This window comes from Heterocephalus glaber, unplaced genomic scaffold, assembly GCF_053883595.1.
Source record: "Heterocephalus glaber isolate CG9 unplaced genomic scaffold, H.glaber_assembly_v1.0 deba00001472, whole genome shotgun sequence".
Lineage (NCBI taxonomy): Eukaryota > Metazoa > Chordata > Mammalia > Rodentia > Bathyergidae > Heterocephalus > Heterocephalus glaber.
Genome location: NW_028258315.1, coordinates 87,197,437 through 87,219,861, shown reverse-complemented (window position 1 = coordinate 87,219,861; position 22,425 = coordinate 87,197,437). Strand labels below are relative to the sequence as shown.

The following is a 22,425-nucleotide window of genomic DNA, read 5'->3' as shown; positions in this document are numbered from 1 at the left end:
TTAAACCCACATTAGGTGTAAAACTAACCATAATCCAAACACGAATGTGCTTGCTAGTAGGATCATTTTCTACCACATTACAGAGCAGTACTTCAAAGAGGCGTGTAAGAGATACAACCACATTGCTATTGCTTGTAGGAAACAGTTCCTGCAAAATGAAAAGAATAGGATATTTTTCTTAACTTTCATCTTATTTCAAGAATAAAATAAGGAGGGGCCGGGGATTTAGCTCAGTGGTTTTGCCACCTGCTGCGCAAGCGCAAGGACCCAAATTCAATCCCTGACACTAAAAAAAAAAAAAAGAATAAAATAAGGGAAATAATTCATTTGAAAAATAGGTAAGGGACTGGGGAAAAATTTTTAGCAGCTGTATCTCAGACAAAGGACTACTATCTAGAATATATAAAGAACTGAAAAAAATCAGATCCCCCAAATTCAAAGACCCAATTCAAAAATGGGCATCTGAAATGAACAGATATTTCTCAGACAAAGAAGTAAAAGCAGCAAATAAATATATGAAAAAATGTTCAACATCACTGGTCATTCAAGAAATGCAGATGAAAACAACACTGAGATTCCACCTCACCCCACAAAGAATGGCTGCTATCAAGAAATCAACCAATAACAAATGCTGGTGGGGGTGTGGGGAGAAAGGAACCCTTCTCCATTGTTGGTGGGAGTGCAGACTGGTGCAACCACTGTGGAAATCAGTATGGAGATATCTCAAAGAACTAGGGCTAGAGGTCCCATTTGGCCCAGCTATTCCCCTGCTGGGTATCTTCCACAAAGAATTAAAAGAATCATACCACAGTGATATATGTGCACCCATGTTTATAGGGGCACAAATTGTAATAGCTAAAGCTTGGAAACAGCCCAAGTGCCCATCACTTGGAAATTAGATAAAGAAGATGTGGGTTTTTTTATAAAATGGAGTACTACTCAGCCATAAAGAATGAGAAACTAGATCCCAGGCTCCTAGGGCAGAGAAGGTGAGCTGGTCCTAGCACCCAGAAGGAAGCTCCCCCACTGCCATCCCAAGCTCCTAGGGCACAGAAGGTGAGCTGCATGGGCGCCAGAAGAACCCCCCTCCACACACACACCGTGGAAATGAAAAAACACATAAACAAGCCTGAAAAACAGACTTCTGGATCACCTACAGCAACCCCAAAGGGAAAGGAGATGGAACAATCTGATACTCAACCACCTGGACTCTCTGAACTGGCAACAAAAGAGGATCTGGGAAAAATGAAATCAGAAATAATTACTCAGATAACAGCAAAGATTTTGCTCATGGTGCAAGACATGATTAATAAATCTAGAGAGGACACAGATAAAAAAATAGAGGATCTGAGGAACATGATGGAATCCCAACATAGGAAACAGATGGAATCCATAAAACAGATACAAACAGATTTCCAAGAGATTAAAAATTCCATCAAAAGTCTGCACAGCAGAATGAACCAATGTGAGGACAGAATTTCACATATAGAAGATAAGATTGCAATTAGTGAGGAGGAAAAGAAAGATTGCTATAAAATTGTAAGGGACCACGAGAAATCAATCCAGCAGCTGCTAAACGATGCAAAGAAGAATAACATAAGACTGATTGGAGTCAATGAAGAAAGAGGAGAGAGTGCAGATGACATTAAAAAACTCTTCACAGAAGTGATGGCAGAAAACTTCCCAAGGAGGGGAAAAGAACTTGACATACAGATAAGGGAGGCATATAGGACTCCAGCTAGCCTTAATCAAAAAAAATCTACAAATAGGCATATAATAGTTAGGATTCCAAAAATCCAACAGAAGAACAAAATTCTACAAGCAGTGAGAGAAAAGAAACAAATCACATTCAAAGGAAAGCCCATCAGAATCACAGCAGACTTCTCAAACCAAACCCTCAAGGCAAGAAGAGCTTGGAGTGATGGATTTCAAGCCCTAAAGGAAAACAGCCTCCAACCCAGATTGATGTACCCTGAAAAACTATCTTTCAAAATTGATGGAGAAATAAGATACTTTCATGATAAAGAGCACCTCAGGAACTTCATGAATACCAAACCAGCACTCCAAAAAATTTTAGACAATACCCTAGGAAAAGACTATGAGGATCACAACCCCAGGAAGCCCAGGAGAATGAATCCATTGGATGTGACAAATTAAACACAAAGGAGGAAAATCCAACAAAAAGAAAAAGTCATGACAAGGCTTTTAAAACTTTGAACTTCATCTCCCTAATGAGTGTATAATTCAATCTTGTTATTGTACTGATTAGTATTTTTCTGATTCTAGAGTTGCACACCATTCCTTGTGCTATACTGGCTATTTATCATCTTCTTATGTCTACATTTTAACTACGTTGTCTATTAATGAGCTCTAAGAATTCTTTATATATTCTGGTCATAGGTTACATGCATTGTAAATATGGTCTAAGGACTACTTTTCATTTTAATGATGTCATTTAAAGTTCTAAATTTTGATGGAATCTCATTTATCAATTTTTTTCTTTTATACATCATGTTTTTTGTATCCTAGGTAGTTCTTGTCTACCCTGAATTCATAAATATTTTCCCTTATAATTTCTTCATATGGCTTTTTCCTTTCCTTTGTTAAAATGACTTTTGGGGGTAGATCTTCCAATGCTGAACCAACACTGCCATCCCTATAACAAAACCACTTTCTACATCCTGCCAGATCTGACTTCCAATAGTTTGTTTTGTTAAACAAATTTCTATCTATGTTCATACTTTTTTCTTCTATTATCTTTATCCAGTTTTAGGATTAGCACAATGTTGAGTTCCTAAAATGAGGGGAGAAGTGTTCCTTCTTTTTTCTGCTTTAATTGTTTGATATAATTTATCAGTTAAAATGTTTATGAGCCTACTGTTGTCATATAGGTAGGTTTTCAAGTTAGGAATATACTTTCTTTAATAGGTGCTATTCAAATTTTATATTTCCTCCAGAGTTAGTTTCATTATTTTATCTTCCAAGGTACTTCTTAGAAGTTGTCAAATTTATTTCAAAAACAATTTTTGTAATATGCTTTCTATATCCTTTTGAATTCTGTAAAATCTGTGGTAATGTCTCCTAGATCTTAATATTGTAATTTTAAAAATGTAGAACTGATATTGTGTAACAGGAAGAAAAGGTCTAAAAGAGCAGGGGAATTGGGAGGGGTAGGGGAAGGGAAAAAAGAGAAAGGAAAAAATATGAGAAGAGGAAAAAAATGGAAACAAGGTCTTTGCAAATAGGGAAGGGTGGAGGGGGTGAAGGGAGGGCAAGGGAAGGGGAAAAAAAATAAGAACCAAGAGACTCATGTAATGGTACAAGATCCCAATGATGAATGTAACTGTATTTTATACGAAAATGTACCAATAAACTTAATGGGGGAAAAATAAATACCGAATAGTTTCTCTAGTGTGAGAAACTGAAAGTGTAAATAAGGATTAAAAAGAATAATTGATAATTTGAAATAAGAAAATGTCCAAAGGTGTAGGGGTGGTGGGAGGGGAAGGGGAGAGGAAAGAAGGGAAAAGAAAAATTATGAGAAAAGAAAAAAAAAGGAAACAAAATTTATGTAAATAGGGAAGGGTGGAGGGGTGAAGGGCGCACAGGTAATGGGGAAAAAAATAAGAACCAAGATACATCATGTGCAAGTACAAACACCCAATGATAAATGTAAACTATTGTACACCTAAAATGTACCAATAAAAGAATTTAAAAAATAGATAAGGGAGCTGAACATGGTGGTGCACACCTGTAATCCTAGCACCAGGGAGGCTGAGGCAGGAGGATCACTGTGAATTCAAGGCCAACCTGAGCTACACAGTAAAAGTTCAAGGCCAGCCTGAACTATGTAGTAACACCCTGTCTCAAAAACCAAAAATTTTTTTTAAAGTTTATAACATTTAGGCCACTGTTTTCTCTCTTTAATCTTGGCCCACCCTCACAGTGTAGGGTATGCTTCTTTCCCTGCTTTTACTTGGCCCAAACTTGCTCCGCAGAACCTATTTCTTTTTCTACCTTTAATAAAACTTTGCTATCATTAAAAAAATTTATAGCATTTAAACTTAAAGAATTTAAATTGTGGCCATGATAAAAATGTTTTTCCAGTATTTTATTTTGGCCCCTACATTACAAAATTGTATATAACATATTCTTATTCTAAATGAAAACTAGCTACTGTAAACAAATAATGTTCTAAGGATAACAGAAATGAAGCCTTTTATAGCCATTTATTCAGCTATTTATTCAACAAACATTTGTGAATGGCATATAAATCTATATACCTATAAACCAAGCTAGGAGATACAGAAATAAAGACATGATCCCAAAAAAGCAGCATCTAAAACTAAATAGACAAAAATAATAGTCTAAAAACGATATAGTCTAATAATTATATGACAGAGAAAAATCTCAGGATGGAGGAGCACAGACTTAGGAAAATAGGAAAGGGATGAAGAAAGGGGAGGCAATATAGAGTCCATCAAAAAATGTATACGGGGGGGGGGGGGGACAGACAGCTGTGCAGCTCAGGCTGCAGCACGCAGACACCTGCCCGCCTCCTGAGGGCTGGGCGAGGCCTGCTCTGCGCTCTCCGAATCCATCTGCCCCCGCACACCGGGTCCCTGCCCGCGGGAAGAAGGTGTCCTGGATCATCTCCCGAGCTGTCGTGCTGGTGTTTGGGATGCTTTATCCTGCATATTATTCATACAAAATTGTGAAGACAAAAAACCCAATTCAGAACAATGGCACATGAGAAACCAGATTTGCAAGTTTTGGAGAAGGCCAAAAGTGTATCATCAGATTACTCACGCATGGATGATGATGATTCATTATGGTAAAATACATGTTTTCATAACAGAAGAGTAGTGTTGGGTATATTATGATGTTGACTTTGACATTGGCCATATGAGCCAAAGTTCCCATGACAATGAAATGGAGCAAGAATCGACTGATACAGATACAGGGAATCCAAACCTCCTTTATTCAGATGAGGAAGAAAATAGCAATGTTAGTACATAGCTGACTAGTCGGAATGTTGTAAAATGGCCACACAACCAAATAGAACGATCCAATGTTAGAACTAAGTCTTAAAATATAGTGAGGGTCTTGGCAGGTGTGAAATGTAAAGGACAGAATGCCAGCACTGCCATTCAGTATTGGAAACTGCAACAGAGGAAATGCTACAAGATGCTATGAAATACACAAAGGCTGAAATGAAAGTAAAACATTCTGAATGCATAGAATTCAAAACTGTATTTATTATGACACTTTATTAGCTGAACTGAAAGCATTTATAGGTCTGCTGTACTTAGCAGAGATTTCTCATGGTAATTGCAAGAAAGTAAAAGATTAATGGAAAAGCAGTGGGTCAAAATATGGCATAAAAATTTATGCTCTTGCAGATGCAAATTATTATGCTTTCAATTTAAGACATTCATCCTGGAACTCAGCCATCAGGTCCTTATTTGTATAATAATAAACCAAATGATGTTGTGAACAGATTTGTTGCTCCCATCTCCCAAACTAATTGGAATGTGATATTCAACAATTAGTTTACCAGTTTCCAGTTGATGTTACATTTTCTAACAGAGCACAAGTTGACCAATGCGGGAACTGTATGCAGAAACAAAGCAGAAATTCCAAATGAAATGTTGCAATTTCAAAACAGAGAATTGTATAGTACAGTCTTTGGATTTCAGAAAGATTTACATTGGCCTCATACATGTCAAAGAAAAACAAACTGGTACTACTGACATGAACATTGCACCATCATGAAAATATGATATGGAAACCTCAACAAAACAAAAGGCTGAGATGGAAACTTTCTATAACAAAACCAAAGGTGGAGTAAATTTTGTTGATGAATAATGCAGCAACTGAAATGTCACTCGAAACACAAAGCATTGGCCAATGGCTGTGTTTTACTCAACCCTAAACGTGTGGCATAAAGAGTTTGATAGTTAACAAAGAAAATAACAAGTACAAAATGTTACGGAAAAATTTTCTTAGAGGATTGAGACTGGAACTCATAAGGGATCATTTACAGCAGAGGAAAAACAGAATGTTTCAGGTCAGGGAACTACACACAAAAAAATTGTGGAGCACACTGGTGAGCTGACAGGTGCAGCATCACAAAGACTTACTAAGACAAAAAGAAAACCAGAAAGATGTCAACTGTGCCCTATAAGAAAGGACAGGGAAGCAAAACATGCGTGGTATCAATATAAGCGATACTTATGTATGGAACACGCAGTTGTCATGCGTGAAGACTGCTTTGGGAGTGATAGATGAAGCAAAGATTATTTCTGTGGTAGAGTTTTGTTTGTGTTTACATTGTAGTTCACATAGGTTTTTATTTCTGCTGTTATCTCTAGGTTTTGTGGGCAAGTAAACAGCTGATATGAAAATGTTGATGTCTATTGTAAACACTCATTACATATTTAATATTTTATTTTACTGATATTGTATTTCCCTGCTAAGTGAATGTTATGCAATGTAGTAGGAAGTTCCTGACAAAACAGGAAGAGGAGAGAGGTGACAAGACTACCACACAGGAAAGGAAAGCTAAGAACATATGCTATCAGTGTAAGCAAGATGTGTGCATGGAACGTACAGTTGTCAGGTGTGAAGACTGCCTCGGGGTGACAATTGAAGGAAAGATTATTTTTGTTGTAGAATTCTATTGGTATTTTCATTGTTGTTCATATAGGAATTTATTTCTGATGTTATAGGTTTTCTAAGCAAGTACACAGCTGATGTGAAATTGTTGATGTCTGTTCTAAATGCACAATACATACTAAGAATTTAATACCTGGCCGGGGATTTAGCTCAGCGGCACCACACCTGCCTTGCAAGCGCAAGGTCCTGAGTTTGATCCCCAGTACGAAAAAAAAAAAAAGAATTTAATACTTTATGTTCCTGTTAACTACACACTGTATAATAGAAAACTCCTGAAAAAACAGCTAGACCAATGAGATATCAAGTATGTCCTACAAAAAGGCAAGGAAAGCAAAACACATGTGCTGTCAGTGTAAGCAACACGTGTGTATGGAACATGGCATGTGTGTAGACTGCCTTAGGTGTGATAATTGAAGATTTTTTTTTGGTAAATTGCTGTTGGTACTTTCATTGTAGTTCAAACAAGAATTTATTTGTGTTATTCTTTTTTAGACTTTGTCTACCAAAAAACAGTCGATGTTGAAAATTTTGATGCTTTTTTATAAACACTCAATAAATATGAAAAATTCAGCAAAAATGTATACACACTTCATGAAAAGAAAAATAGTATGATGTTTCTTCAAAAGATGGTTTTACCCTCATATAGGGAACACTAGAGGATGTCATACATCACCAGAAAACCTACTACACTTCTTCCCTTCGAGAAGAAATTGAAAATGCATGTGCAGCAATCTCAATGACCAAGGTTACTCAAGCAGCAGTTCAGTGTACTAATAAATGTCTGGAAGCTAAAGGCCACCACTTTGAGCACCTCTTTTAATTAAAGGGGCCAAAAGTAACGTGTATTAATCTCAGAATGTCTCATAAATTCAGTATTAAAATATTTATGCAAGTTTTTCTTTTCCTGAAGAGTGTGCACATTTTTTTTGGTGGACTCTATAGTTCAGCTGAATTTTCAAGGAAAATGTAAGTGAGGTAGGTAAAGAAGAGGAAAATGTTCAAGGCAGGAAATGCTACACATTCAAAGAAATGAAGATATGAGAAGACAAATTATTAAGAAGATTCTGTAGGATGTAAAAATGGAGTGTGAAGGAGGAAGGGCAAAAAATAAGGCTTCAGAAGCAGATGAGGATCAGCTCTCAAGAGGCAGTAGAGGCTGTGTTAAGGGATCTCATTATAAGAGGAAGAAGGCTTCAAAGGAAGTATTTTTTTGTTTTAAAGTGAAGGTATGTGTTTTAGAATCTTCATTCTAATAGCAAGATATAGGCTGGGACAGAGGAACTCTATTATATTGATTCAAGTAGGAGATAATGAAGGTCAGAACTGAGGCTACTATAACAGAAAGGGTGGGATGAGTAAATAAGTGAAGAAAGAGCAAGAGAAAAAAGACAGAAACACTCTCAAGGAGGAAAAAATCAATAGTTCTTTGGAATTGACTGAATATAGAAGATGCAAGAATTATAAAAAGAAAATCCTTTCCTCATTATCTGGAAAGATGGAGACTATTTTATATTATTTATAATGTATAATATCAGAGCTTTAAAGCTAAAAAAAATAATTTTGTGTATTTATTCTATGAAGACATCATACAGAATCTTCATAAAATGGAATTGTTCAGTTTTCCTTCCACGACTTACATTTTTCTTATTCCTGAAGTAATATTTTAGGGTGAGAAATCCACTGAATATCTCTTTTCCCTCTGCACAGTGAACCCTCAAGTTACGACCAGGCTGACATATGAGCAACTTGCGTTAATTAGGTTAATGGAATATTTATCAGCCTCTTGTTATCTATAGCATGTACCCAGGTAAACATCCAGATCTCAGCTGTATTGACTTACAACCAATCTTAGTTACAACCAGCCCTTGAGAACCAATCAAGTTTGTAAGTCAAGGGTCCACTGTAGCCAGGGATTTAGCTCAGTAGCACCACGCCTGCCTCACAAGTGCAAGGTCCTGAGTTCGATCCCTGGTAGCCCCCCAAAAAAGTCAAAGGTCCACTGTATATTAATATATTTATTTATCTGTAAGTATGTACGTGTGATGTGTTTGTGTGTGATGGTGTCATTTCAACAGTAGTCCTCAAAATGATATTTAAATGTCCCAGGAATTTATGAACATGGTCCTATAGGGAAAAAGTCTTTGAAGATGTAATTAAGGATCTTGAGATGAGGAGGTCATTCTGGATCATCCAGTAGGCACTAAATCCAAAACTCCAAGTGATTATAAGTGTCACTTAGAGGGGGAGACACAGAGTAGAAGGTTATATGATACTGGAAGAAGAGATGTGAAGTTAATGCAGCCACAAACCAAGGAATTCCTGGAGCCATTAGAATCTGGAAGAGGTTAGGAAAGATTCTCCCTTAGAGTTTCAAAGGAAGCATAGCCCTGCCAACATCTTGATTTCAGATTTACAGCCCCCAAAACTGAGAATAAATTTCTGTTGTTTTAACCCATCAAGTTTGGGGTAATTTATGACGGCCTGAGGGAACTAACACAATATATAATTTTCTTATAAAATACTAAATACACATGTGAGCTTATAAAGTCATATGTTTTAAATATTTTTAAAAGGTAAAAGATTCTTTGGATTTTTAAAGCTTTAAATACAATGGTTTGATACAAATAGTTTAGCTGGAATAAATTTACCTTCTAAGTTATTCAGCTGTAACTTGAGCAATATAAAACAAAACAGGGATACTAAATTGTAAAGAGAAAAGTAGTTTTAGTTATGATTGTGACTTTAAACTTAGTTAAGTGAGTGGAAACAAAAGAAAATTGAGTGGATCAAAGAATTATAGTATTACCTTGCAATTTTTCTTACGAAACTTTAAAGAAGGTATTATTAACCAGTCAAAAAGTCCTCTCAGAAGAGCTTGGTGTTCTGGTTCACATAAAGGTTCTTTGAGTGAATTCAACCATGAAGACACGAGTGGTTCCCATCCTAACTGTGAGGGCTCCAAATAAATCATGCCACAACGACTTACAGTGGCAGGCTAGAGAAAAAAAGACAAGTTTTGTTTACTCACAGTTGCATTTATACCAGTGGTATCTAGCAATTACCAACTATTTCTCAGTATGACTTGTATGGCCCTTCATGATCTGGCTTCTGTCTTCCTCTACAGCCTCACATGCACTAGATGTTCCCCACACAGAAAACTAATTTTAGTTCTGTTTCTTGGGCATTTCATGGGTCCATGTCCTTCTTTATTCATCATCTTGTCATGATTTGGAATGCCCAGGCCCAGCCAATCTCCCTGGATAAGTCATATCTTCTTCAAAATAAAATCAAAGGTCTGGGGATTTAGCTCAGTGGTTCCAGCACCTGCTGTGCAAGCACAAGGTCCCGAGTTCAATCCCTGGTACCAACAAAACAAAACAAAATAAAATCAAACACTCAAACACCTTCCATGGTCCTTCTCTGTTCAATCCCCTTGTGGATGTCCAATTCAGTCCTTACTCTTAGTGTGCTTACCTGTAACTGTGTGTTGGGATTTATCAGCATGCTTCTTGTCCTTCCTAGCCTTATACCATGTCTTATTCATCTTTGTATTCCCAGCTCCACACCCACTTTGTGACACATACTAAAAGCTACTTTTGACTAAATTAATGAATAAACAAGTGAACAAATGGACAAACACATAAACTACTATTGTATTAAATTAGGAACTTACTGAGGCCTGGGAAAGGTCCATTGTTTCAAAGATGAGACTCATTTGAGGGGACATCTGAATGATTTCTCCACTCATAAGACAAAGCTAAAGGCAATTATTTTTCAAATATTAAAAAATATTTCAAATTTCTCAAAAAACTTATTTTTCTTACAATAAAAAGTATCTTCTGTGATATAATGGAATATTAGAATGGGAGCCAGAAAATCTTGGTCTAGCTCTGGTTTGTTATATCTCTTTTAATCTAAAACATTTCTTCTTTTAAAAAGAATTAAGATGTGTTATGTACATGTACCAACTCCCCATGATAAATGTAATCATTATGTACTGCAAACATTTACATAATAAAAAATTTTAAAACACTTCCTCTTTATCAAGTATGTCAAAAACTGAATTTAACTGATTTCTTTTTCTTAAATTCTTATCTTGTCCATTATTATTAAAGCTATTCTATCTTCTCCCATCTCCTTATCTTGTACTTTTAGAATTATCATTAACTTTTTTTTAAATTAAATTCTTTTATTGGTACATTGTAGGTATACAACACAGTTACATTTCTCATTGAGAATTGTACTTTTACATAATGCATCTTGGTTCGTATTTTTTCCCCATTCCTAGCCCTCCCTTCACCCCCTCCACTCTTCCCTATTTACAAAGACTTTATTTCCATTTTTTCCATTTCTCAGCATTTTTCCTTTCCCTTCTTTCCTTTCCCCTGCCCCTCCAACTACCCCTACCCCTTTGGACCTTTTCTTCCTATTTTACATTATCGATTATTCATTCTAATCATTGGTACATTTTAGGTATACAATAAAATGACATTCATCATTGGAAATTTGCACCTTTACATAGTCTCTCTTGGTTCTTATTTTTCACCCTTGCCCAGCCCTCCCTTCAACCCCTCCATTCCTCCCTATTTTCAAAGATTTTGTTCCTATTTTTCCATTTTCTCATATTAATCCCATTTCCTTCTATCCTTTCCCCTAGCCCTCCCACTTCCTTCCCCTTTGCCCCTTTTCTTCCTATTTCACATGACCTATTATACATTTTAGTCCTTATTTACTCTTTCAGTTTCTCTCACCAGAGAAACTATTTGGTATTTATACATGTGTGTCCTATTTATTTCACTTAAGAGTATCGCCTCAATGTGCATCTATTTAGCTATAAACGTCTCTAATTTCTCATTTTTTATGGCTGAGTAGTACTCCATTTTATAAAAAAAACACATTTTCTTTATCCAGTCTCCAGTTGATGGGCATTTGGGCTGTTTCCAAGTTTTAGCTATCACAAACTGTGCTGCTATGAAAATGGGCGCACATATATCACTGTGGTAGGATTCTTTTAATTCTTTGGGGAAGATCTCCAGCAGTGGAATAGCAGGGTCAAATGGGACTTCCAGTCCTAGTTCTTTGAGGTATCTCCATACTGATTTCCACAGTGCTTGCACCAGTCTACACTCCCACCAGCAGTGGAGCAGGGTTCCTCTTTCCCCACAGCCCCGCCAGCATTTGTTGTTGGTTGATTTCATGATAGCAGCCATTCTTTCTGGAGTGAAGTGGAATCTCAGTTTCATTTGCATCTCTCGAATGACCAGTGATGTTGAACATTTTTTCATGTATTTATTTGCTATTTCTACTTCTTTGTGTGAGAAATGTCTGTTCATCTCAGATGCCCATTTTCGGATTGGGTCTTTAAATTTCAGATTAAAGATCTAAATATTAAAATAGAAACTCTGAACCAGTTGGAACAGAGGTTAGGTAGAACCCTTGAAGACATCAGTGTAGGAAAAGATTTTATGAACAAAACCTCAGTTGCCCGTGAACTAGCACAAACAATCAACAAGTGGGATCTCTTCTTATTAAAATGCTTCTGCACAGCAAGAGAAACCACCAGCAGTGTGAAGAGACAACCCACAATGTGGGAAAAAATCTTCACCTGCTCTTCCTCAGACAAAGGTCTACTATCTCGAATCTATAAAGAACTTAAAAAGATCAGACCTCCCAAATTTAAAGACCCAATCCGAAAACCTCCTATCATTAACTTTTAATAGTTTTAATGATTATTATTATGATTAACTTGATATACCAAATTAAGCACTGCTGGGTCTTTAAAATTCTTCCTCTATATTTATTTCTAAGTGTTTCCTCTCTACTTTTTTTTTTGGTACCGGGGTTCAAACTTGGGTCCTTGCACTTGCGCAGCAGGTGGCGAAACCACTGAGCTAAACCTCCAGCCCTCCTCTCCACTTCTACAACCCTCACTCTAGCCCCAGTTTTACCCCTATTTATATGTCAACAATTAGGCACTTAACATCTTTGGAATCAGCTTTTTAGATATAAAATAAATGAACAGTTTAGAGCTAGATTAACTGGTACGGGTAGCCACTAGCCATATGTAGCTATTCACATTTAATTTTAATGAAATTTAAAATTCAGTTCTTCAATTTCACTAAACTGTACTTCAAATGCTCAAGAACTCCATGTGAATAGTGGCTATCTTATTAGATAGTGCAGATATTCCATAACTGAAGAAAGCTCTACTGGATAATGTGGGTCTAGGCTACTTTTAATCATCTACCAGATTATTTCAGCAAAACTCTTTATCTGCCATCAATTTGGGAGGTGGAATCAGCATTTCCCTCACTTTACTACGGTGTCTCCAAACCACTTCTATTCCACCATCAAGTACAACCCTTTACCCTTTTCCAGCCTCTGCAGTTGCTGTCACTCATCAGCACTCAAGGATTCTCCTCTCGTTAGCTTTCTCTTCTATAGCACTGGCGTGATCCAGTGTTCATGAGGATGAACATCTCAACATAATAGCCCTTCAGGTCTTTGACCACCTTCTTTTCACTTATTTTTCTCTTACTCAACTCCAGCCATCTATTTCATGTATCTGAAAACGTTTCTACTGAAACACTACATAATTCTGAAATATTAAACTCAAACATCTTGGTCTCTGCTTCACAGCTTCCCCAATCTATCCAGCTCTCTTGCTCACTATCACCTTATACACTTGCTCTTCATTTTCATTAGGACATTCCAGTGTTTCTCTTCAATACGGCCCCCAGGGTTACCCAGATATGCTCCTATGTTTTTCTTTGCAGATATCTTTCCCATTTTTCATAATGGCTAATTTAAACCACATTCTTTCTCCTCAAGTCTTCAAAGAACTGGGTTCTATCATTTCACAAATAAAAGAGAAGTAATCAGAGGATTTGTCTTTAAATTTCCACTATCAAATCTATATATCTAAATTTCCCTTTCATACTTCCCTCTCAGCTAATATGAGACAACCCTTCTACTTGGCTCTGAGCCTTAGACATTGATTGTTGAAGTGCAACATCAATATCTCATTATACATTGATTTTAAAGAAATGGAAAACACTAAAGAATATGATTCCATTAACAAGAAGCTCAGGACCTGCAAAATTCATTTATCACATAAGTGAGAATAGTGATTATCACTGAGGGAGGATGTACAGACTGATAAGATGCATGAGTGAACTTTGTAAGAAATTTTATGTATTTTTATTTAGGTCACAGTTATGTTGAATCTATATATACACTAAAAAAATCACAAAATCTGTACTTATAATTAGTGTATACTTTGATACTATATATATTCTCTCAAATGAAATAAATATTAATAGGCTTTTATTTCCTAATTCTTTTATTTCATACCTCCTAAGGTCATATATTACATATGAGCACTGAAGCATTCAATATTTTGAAAAGAAATGAGACCCTTTTATTTTCTCTTAAAATATTAAAGTTTTATAAGAAATTATAAGACTGAAAGTACTTAGTAGAATACTAGGCTTCCCTGTTAACACAGAATTTTTAATACCATACTTTAATTTTATGAAAAAAAGCCTACCTCACAGTTTTCATTAAAATGATGACTTATAAACCTATTCAATCTATTGTACTATTTGAAATATATAATCCTAGTTGATTAGTTGTTGAACATATAAAATTGCTTAATCATATCTGAATATGATCTGCTTTTTATCATGATGTACCTTTTTATTGTCATCCAGCACTGTGTTCATACTCTCTATCCACAAAGTGTCAACAGGACCATCAAATACAACCCATTTCCGGTCAGGTGTTTCTGATAAGGCAAATTCTCTAAAAGTGTTTGCCACAATACCATCAGTCCACTGAGGGGAAAAAAAAAGAGTTGAAAATCTCTGCTAAATTGGATTTAGCAGAAAAAACAAAAACATTTTAAATTTCTTGCTTTAATATGCACTGTCAGTAGGAGAGTTGATAAATTATACTATAGATTACCTCATGAGACACTGGGTCAAACTGCCCAAAAAGTTGGCCCATAGTAATTGATTTGGGATTTACAGTCCTATAAATGACCTTTTCTTCCTCTCCATATCCATATTCATTCATCAGAGTTAAAGTATCGGCCAGAACATGCAGAACTTTTGTCTTGGCAGCAAAAGGCTCTCCTACTAACATAAAACTATTAAAGAAGCAATGATACAGTAAGATTCTAAAAAATAATGGTAAATTAAATTATGTACCCTATGATAATTGCTATATATAATTTTCAAAATTATATGACATTTTCTTGGACATGACAAAAACATATATAACTTCTAAACTGGTTCACATATCAAATTTTCCACATTACTGTAATACAATTATCTATAAAAGAGAATATAATAAAAAGCCTCTAAAATGAAATAGCCTAGCCCATCCTTAATGATAGCTATTGGTACCTAGAAAGGAGGAAGGTGTTCTGGACATAATAAAAAAAGACAACATATGGCACTGGTTTGGTGGCAAATTAAGAGGTATTAGAAGCTAAAAGATTGATTACTGCTATGGAATGATAAAATACTTAGATCCCTTTAGATAACCTGGAAAACAAACATACATAGTGAAATTAGAATTTTAGGGTAAATGGATAGTAAATAGAACATTAATAATACAATATATAATGGGAATTGTTGGACTTTACAACCCAGGAAAAAAATGCCTGTCTGAAAGCAAGAATGAAAGAGAACAGGAGTCCAGAAATTCAGAGACTTGTGGGATTTAATAAAGCAATTTATTAACCTCATTTGGTAGAAGAAAACCACTGAACACAAAGATCTATTAAAACTCAGCTTGGCAGCAAGGATCGAACCAAGAATAGGGCTATTGCATCACATTATTAGAATCTGTGAAGGACTAATGTCATTCCCAGTATAGCAGTCCCCTTTCCATCAGGACGTTATAAAACCACCAGTTGATACCTGAAACCATGGGTAATATCAAACCCTATATAATACTATGTTTTTCCCTACATATCCAAACTATAATAAGGTTTAATTTGTACATTGGATATAGTAGAGGATTAACAATAACTAATAATAACAGAACAATTATAATAATATATTGTAATAAAATTCTATTACTATGCTTTTTCTCAAAGTATGGAATTTTCTTTTTAAGATTTTTGGGCTGCTGTTGAAAGTGGGTAACTGAACCAGTAGAAAATAAAATTGCAGATAAGAGGTCACAACTATAATTATTTCCAGAGGTCAAAATAATTCAGGGAAAATAAACTAAGGGTATGGTCCTCTCAAATAAGCCTATTAAGTTTAAAGCTATTACAAGGAAATTTATAAAGATACAACTTAGTAAGGACCATGGATATGGCTACATGCACATGGAGCTTCCTGGGAAAAAAAAGATAAAAAGTTGATTAAACTTTTGAGGGAAATTACTAACAATCCTCCTTCCAAGACAACCCTGAGAAATAAATGAATGTTCAAGTTTTAAAACAATTCTTGTATATTAGATGCATGTGAGGGTTGTATGTGTTTGAAAACACATTTTTGTGTGTGTTTGAAAACCTGCATAATTCAAAGCATTTTTGACGATGCCTTTAAAAATATCATGACTAGTAAAACCTCAGCTTTCTATAAGCAGAAAACAGGATAAAAAAATTCCTCAATTATCAAGAATAATATTTTCCCTACTGTCCACTTCACACATGACCAGAGAATAAAATAAAAATGAAAAAAATTCAGAAAGTAAAACCAAGTCCCATGGAGAACAGCTGGCTGCAAATTTCTTCCCAGGGAGCAAAATCGAGCAAAAGTAGAAATCAGAGGTAAACTATAGCTCAAGTTTTAAGGAACTTTAAATTCATACATTTAGGGGCAAGGGAAGAGTTCTTTAAGGAAAAGAACACCTATACAATTTTGAATATAAAATGACCACGTCAGTCAGGCATGGCAATGAATGCCTGTAATCCCAGCACTTGGGAGGCTGAGGCAGGAGGATTGCTGTGAGTTCGAGGCCAGCCTAGGGTACATAGTAAATTCAAGGCCGTCTAAACTATATCACAAGACCCTGCCTCAAAAAACAAACAAAATAGGGTTGGGGATTTAGCTCAGTGGCAACATGCCTGCCTTGCAAGCTCAAGGTCCTGAGTTTGATCCCCGTACCAAGAAATAAATTAATTAATTAAATTAAATGACCACATCCATTTAATGACATCTTGCACAAAAATTATATACACAAAATGCTTATGGCCCCTTGGATGTGCCCCCGAAAGTAAGAGGTCCTGTATTTTAAACTCTATTAATTTCACAGTAAATCCAGCCCTAGATCTATCCCCTCACATGCCCAGCCAGATTTAAGAATTGCTACAAAATAGTGACTCCTCCAATTTTTGAATGGGAGTGTTTTGCTCTGGTAATCATGTTCTGACAAACCTACTACTGTATACCAGGTGTCTGTCAGGCAAACAACTTGTCTTTCTAGTTTTTAGGTCTCTGGATCAAGAGGAACAACTTCCAAATCTGATACAGAGATAATCATGCATCACCTAGAAATCCTGAACTTTGAGTGTGGTCCATTTATTGATTGGCGCTTTTAGGTTGTCTCCCTGAAAAGGGAGTGTGTTTATTATGTACATTAAAGAGCTAGAATAACATAGTTGATGACCAAAAATGCAGATTTCCATGGTTACTACTACTAGATACTGAATGAGCAATCCTTACCAACTCTTGTTGGACATGTAGTATAAGAGAAATAAACCTCTGTCCTGTAAACTACTGGAAAGTGAGAAGTTGTTTCCTCTCCCTCCCACCTAGTTCTCTGCTAGATAGAGTTCTCTGCTAGATAAAATGACCCCTGCCTACAGGAAATGAGTCACTCCAGAGAGAACAAAGACCTGCTTTTTCCCACCTCACCCCCAGTCATAGCCAATCATCTGCTTCCACAGGCTGTCCCCAGAGAAGACCCACAATGGGACTATCAGCTAGGCCAGGCAGATGGAGGCCGAAGAGACCTTATGACTCTCTGCCTCATAAAAGGTTTAAGAAAGACAGCTCACAAGTCTGCTAACTTTGATAAGATTTAAAAAATAACTCATACCCATGAAGAAAATCCTGCAGTTTCTCTAGCGCCTCACTGAGACACTTCAGAAATAAACAAAAACTGATCCTACCTCAGGTTGACATGATCATCATTAACACTCACTTTATCTCTCAGTCAGCCCCTGATATTAAGAAAAAACTAAAAAAGGTTAAAGAGGGTCGAGCAGGACTTGCACTCAGATTAAAAAAAAAACTAAAAGGGCCGGGGATTTAGCTCAGTGGTTCCATCGCCTGCCTTGCAAGTGGAAGGACCAGAGTTTGAGCCCCGGTACCAAAAAAAAAAAAAAAAGAAAGAAAAAAAAACTAAAAAGAAAAATAAGTAATGGATTAAAAACAGCTAGCAAAGCTCTGAAAAGCATAAAACAAAATAGTGAGGAAAAAAAACACTCCTGACTTTAAGAGCCAAGGCCAACGCTATGTTATCCCAAAACAAAGCCAGAGAAACTACAACTGTGCTCTACTAGACATCAAGAGATTTTACAAGAAAAATCAAGTTACAAATTCTAGCTAATTGATAAATGTATTTGTTTCAATTTGAGTTCACATTTAATTGGTGTGCTTAAAACATTTCTTGTACATTGTAAATTCTTGAATTGTAATTATAGGGTTAACTTGCTCTTTTCTGTACTTTGTTGATGAAGAACTCAAGGTTACTACTGTTCTATTGGCAGCCAGTCAACGTTTAAAATGTAACAATCTGAGAACAGGAAAAAAAAAGGACACTTTAAAATTTTAACAGCTGAAGACAACTTTGTTATAGAAGGTTTATAGTACGGGAGACGGAGGAAAAATATTTAAAAAGCTATAAGTACAACAGATATACTTTTGATTGAAAGGATTTTATATGTTTGTCTTGTTAGAAGGATAAAGAGACAAGACCAAAAGGCTGAGGTATGTTGAGAAAGTGTGCGGAAGTGATTTATCAAGGAAATATGTATGTTTGCTTGTTGGTTTCAAGTTTGTTATAAAAGGCTTACGTTTACAAACATAAAGAGCTTTCACTCCTTCTGATTCTAATTCTACAGGAGATCTCTGTTAATTGACTTACAAAACGTTTTGACTAGTCTTATTTATAACTGTAAACCTAAAAATTATAAAGAGATATTATAATTCAATTGGGCTAAATATATCTGAGTGCACTCTAGTTTTATAAATTGTCTTATATGTTTGTTTGTCCAACTGTACAGCTGTTTTGTTTATAGATAAAGGTTATTAAATTCAAGGCACACTCTCCTTAGTGAACAAAGGAGCAGCTGCATGGAAATATTTTCCAGTCTCTGTTCACAAGGGGGACCTCAACAGTTTTCATAGTCTTACAACAGACTGACCCAATAGTTTTCATAGCCTTATAAAAGACTTACATCAATAAATATTACTTAAATATGTTATTATACTATGGTTACATTGGTTGTCATCAAAGAGATAAATTCTAAATATGTTATGATATGTTTACACTGGTCATTTTCTTTTCTTTTTTTTTTTGGTACCAGGGATCGAACTCCGGTCCTTGCACTTGCAAGGCAGGCAACATAACCACTGAGCTAACTCCCCGGCCCATGGTCATTTTCAAAAGATTAAATTTCCTGTAAAAAAAACCAACCAAACAAAAAAGAACAATAACAAGGTTTTATTAAAAAGATGCTTTTGTACCAAACTGAATTAAAGGGCATAAGGTCTCATATATATAATTATAAAAATTATTATTGTTAATTTTCTGGCAGACTAAATGTATTTATGCTTTCTGACTGTACAGGTTTTCTAATTTTTTTTTATAGTAACCTCTTTTTGATTCAGGGATTTGCCTTTTTCATACACTTCAGCTATTTATGGTAACAGGTACACTTATGGGCTGAGATATTTTCGTTCCATGGTATCCTATCAAAGATAATAACTGAGATAAAGATTTTTGGTGTTTTTTTAAAAAAAAATGAGTATGTTTAACAAATGGCTATTTTATACCAAGATGGACATTTAAATGTGTTACAAAGATAAGGTCATCATGATTGTCATGTTAAAATACTATTTATGGCTCTTGATTTAAAGCTCTTTTTTCTCTGTTAACGTTTTACAGGAATTCAACTTCTAGAATAATCATGATTGATAATAATAACAGTCTTCTAACTATATTTTCTATTTCAAAGTGCTTGATATCCAGACAAGATTATAATAAGTTCAGTACTCCTATTGCAATGCTAATGTTATCGATCTTCTCTTCTAGGTGTTCAACTAAAGTTTGGAGACCAAAACTAAAAATGTAACTGGGCAATGAGAACAGCCAATATTTTGGCCCTGGCCCCTCAAGGTCAACAAAGATCCAAGACATAAGGGAACCTTCTCTACAGGATCCTACATCTTTGGTAAGTCACTCAACCTCCTGAGCAGGGAGATTGCTGGACACCAGAGGACAAATGTACCATGTGCCAAAGGAGGGTCACCAAAAAAAAAAATCTCTACATGGTCAAGCAAGGCCATGACCCATATCCTGATGGCTGACACTGACAGAGGAGCAGAGAGGATCTACACATGGTTCCAAAAAAATGGCCTGAGGAGACTTAACTGACCTTAATAGATAACAAGAGGTTCATATTAATAGACACAGGCCTCACTTTAACTTGGTCTTAAACATCCAGCAAAACAAAAAAAAAAACCCAAAAACCCCAAGAGGTATAAAAATAATGACATAGTAATAAAGCTAGATACAAATAGGGGGCTCCAATCACTGACCCCTTCTGGCAGTTTCCAGCTATACCAGTAGCTGACCACAGTTAGAGATCATTAAAAACTATGGTAAAATCTGTAAGAGCTCAGCTAGAGTTTTAAATTTCTTAGTGAGATTTGTTCTTCAAACTGTCTCTTGTTACAGCTAAAACTAGAGACTTATGACAAAGTATCAGACTTATAGATAACCTTTATCAATGAAAAAATCTAAGAGCCAACAGGTTACAATCACTCACTATTTCAGTATCTAAGTGTGACTTTCTCCCCGAGCTGCTCTTTCATTCTAGTGTGCTCATGCTTAGATATTTCATGCTCTAATTTCTTTAAAAATTTTGTTTATTCTTGCCTATAGGCTGCCAAATTCAAAGTGATCATATAGATAATATCAACAACAAATGTGCTAGACATTTTTTTTTTTTTTACCAATACTCACCATCTTAACAAGCGTGCCCTTCCTCTACTCCCTTTCCTAATGGGAGCTGGAGTTCTGGCAGGAATAGGCACAGGGGTTGCAGGAATCTCAACATCAACACACTTCTATTACTCCCTATCCCAAGAGCTAAATGAGGATATAAAAGGTAGGTGACTCTCTGGTCACCCTGCAGTTCCAAATCAATTCCCTGGCAGCTGTGGTACTCCAAAATAGACAAGCTCTAGATACAATAACAGCAGAAAGAGGGGGAACATGCCTCCTGGGGAAAGAGAGCTGTTATTTTGTCAATCAGTTTGGCATTGATGGAGACAAGGTGAAGGAGCTCAAGGAGCATACAGAAAAACATAGAAGAGACCTAGACTGGCTACACTCTCTACCAGGATACTTCGACCAATGGCTTCCCTGGCTTCTTCCTTTCCTGGGACCCCTCACTATCCTCTGCATAATCCTACTCTTTGGATACTGCCTGTTTCGTTGTTTTCAAATTTTCTTGCAGGAGCGGTTGCGGGCCTTTACCAATCTGACAGTCAGCAAACTCATTATGGCCAGGTATCAACCTCTTGCCACGGGAGACCAAACCACCATAATCACGTAGAACCCAGACCTGTTACCTTTTATCACCGCCCCTGTGCCAGCATGAAGCAGCTACAAAAAAGAGACCTCTGCCCCTATTCCATAATACTGTCAAAGACTGGAATGATAAGATTTTTCTGTTAGATAAAATGCCCCCTGCCTACAGGAAATGAGTCACTCCAGAGAGAACAAAGGCTTGCTTTTTCCCTCCTTGCCTCCAGTCATAGCCAATCATCTGCCTCCACCACACTCCCCCCAACCCTTATAAACCTCACCCAGTCAGCCCCTGGTTGCTGCTCTCGCCATTGTTCGAGACAGCCCAGCAGCTCTGTCCCTTAATAAAAGCCCTGCTTTGGGTTTGTGTTTTGGCTCATTTTATTTCTCTCAGTATATAATGTTCATTTTTTTTTTTGGTTTATGAATTTAGTTGTTTTTAAAGTTTAATCAAAATAACATCTAATGATGGCAGATAATCTATAATCTTACCCATGTCTAACAATCATCATCTCATATGTCTGAATCATTTTTTCAAGAAAAAATTTAACAGGCTGAAGATTATGTGCACTGCAGGCTTCATAAGCACATTTCAAAAAGTCCTGAAATAAAAAAGATGGAATCCATTTTTATACAATAGTATTAGAAATCATGTCATGAAAGTTTTATTTTTTCAAATTAAGAGGAAGAACAAATTGAAAGGAAGTTATTAATCATCACTGCATCATAGCATTGCTTCATAGCATCATGCTGCATAAAACCAATTCTTTTTAATAATGCTTCCTAAAATTCTATTTTTGGTTAGGATATGAAAGAATATACCAGAAAAGCCTTCACACTATAGTAACTAGAAATAAACAATAAAGCTAAAAATCATTTAAAATTCTTTCTTTTGAGACAAGATCTCACTATATAGTTCAGTGAACTGGCCGTGAACTCACTATATAGTCCTGGCTGGCCTCAAAT

General features: G+C 36.0%; 1 protein-coding gene and 1 long non-coding RNA gene across 16 annotated transcripts in view; one reads left to right on the top strand and one right to left on the bottom strand.

The window, feature by feature from the left end:
* Dnah12 (dynein axonemal heavy chain 12) overlaps nucleotides 1–22,425 on the bottom strand; it is a 277,734-nt gene that overhangs the window by 154,463 nt on the left and 100,846 nt on the right. For 14 of the 15 annotated variants that reach the window (XM_087182321.1, XM_087182331.1, XM_087182327.1 and 11 more), the window contains 6 exons: nucleotides 21,952–22,061; nucleotides 14,644–14,827; nucleotides 14,373–14,513; nucleotides 10,352–10,435; nucleotides 9,485–9,673; nucleotides 29–148 (listed from right to left, as the gene is read on the bottom strand). In XM_087182321.1, coding sequence (XP_087038447.1) covers nucleotides 29–148; nucleotides 9,485–9,673; nucleotides 10,352–10,435; nucleotides 14,373–14,513; nucleotides 14,644–14,827; nucleotides 21,952–22,061 — 828 coding nt within the window. The remainder of the gene's footprint in view (nucleotides 1–28; nucleotides 149–9,484; nucleotides 9,674–10,351; nucleotides 10,436–14,372; nucleotides 14,514–14,643; nucleotides 14,828–21,951; nucleotides 22,062–22,425) is intronic. The other variant, XM_087182328.1, reaches the window with a different exon arrangement.
* On the top strand, nucleotides 18,401–21,843 carry LOC110345668 (uncharacterized). The gene is made up of 3 exons (XR_002389156.2): nucleotides 18,401–18,632; nucleotides 19,960–20,098; nucleotides 21,389–21,843. It is a non-coding gene; the product is annotated as an uncharacterized LOC110345668 (long non-coding RNA).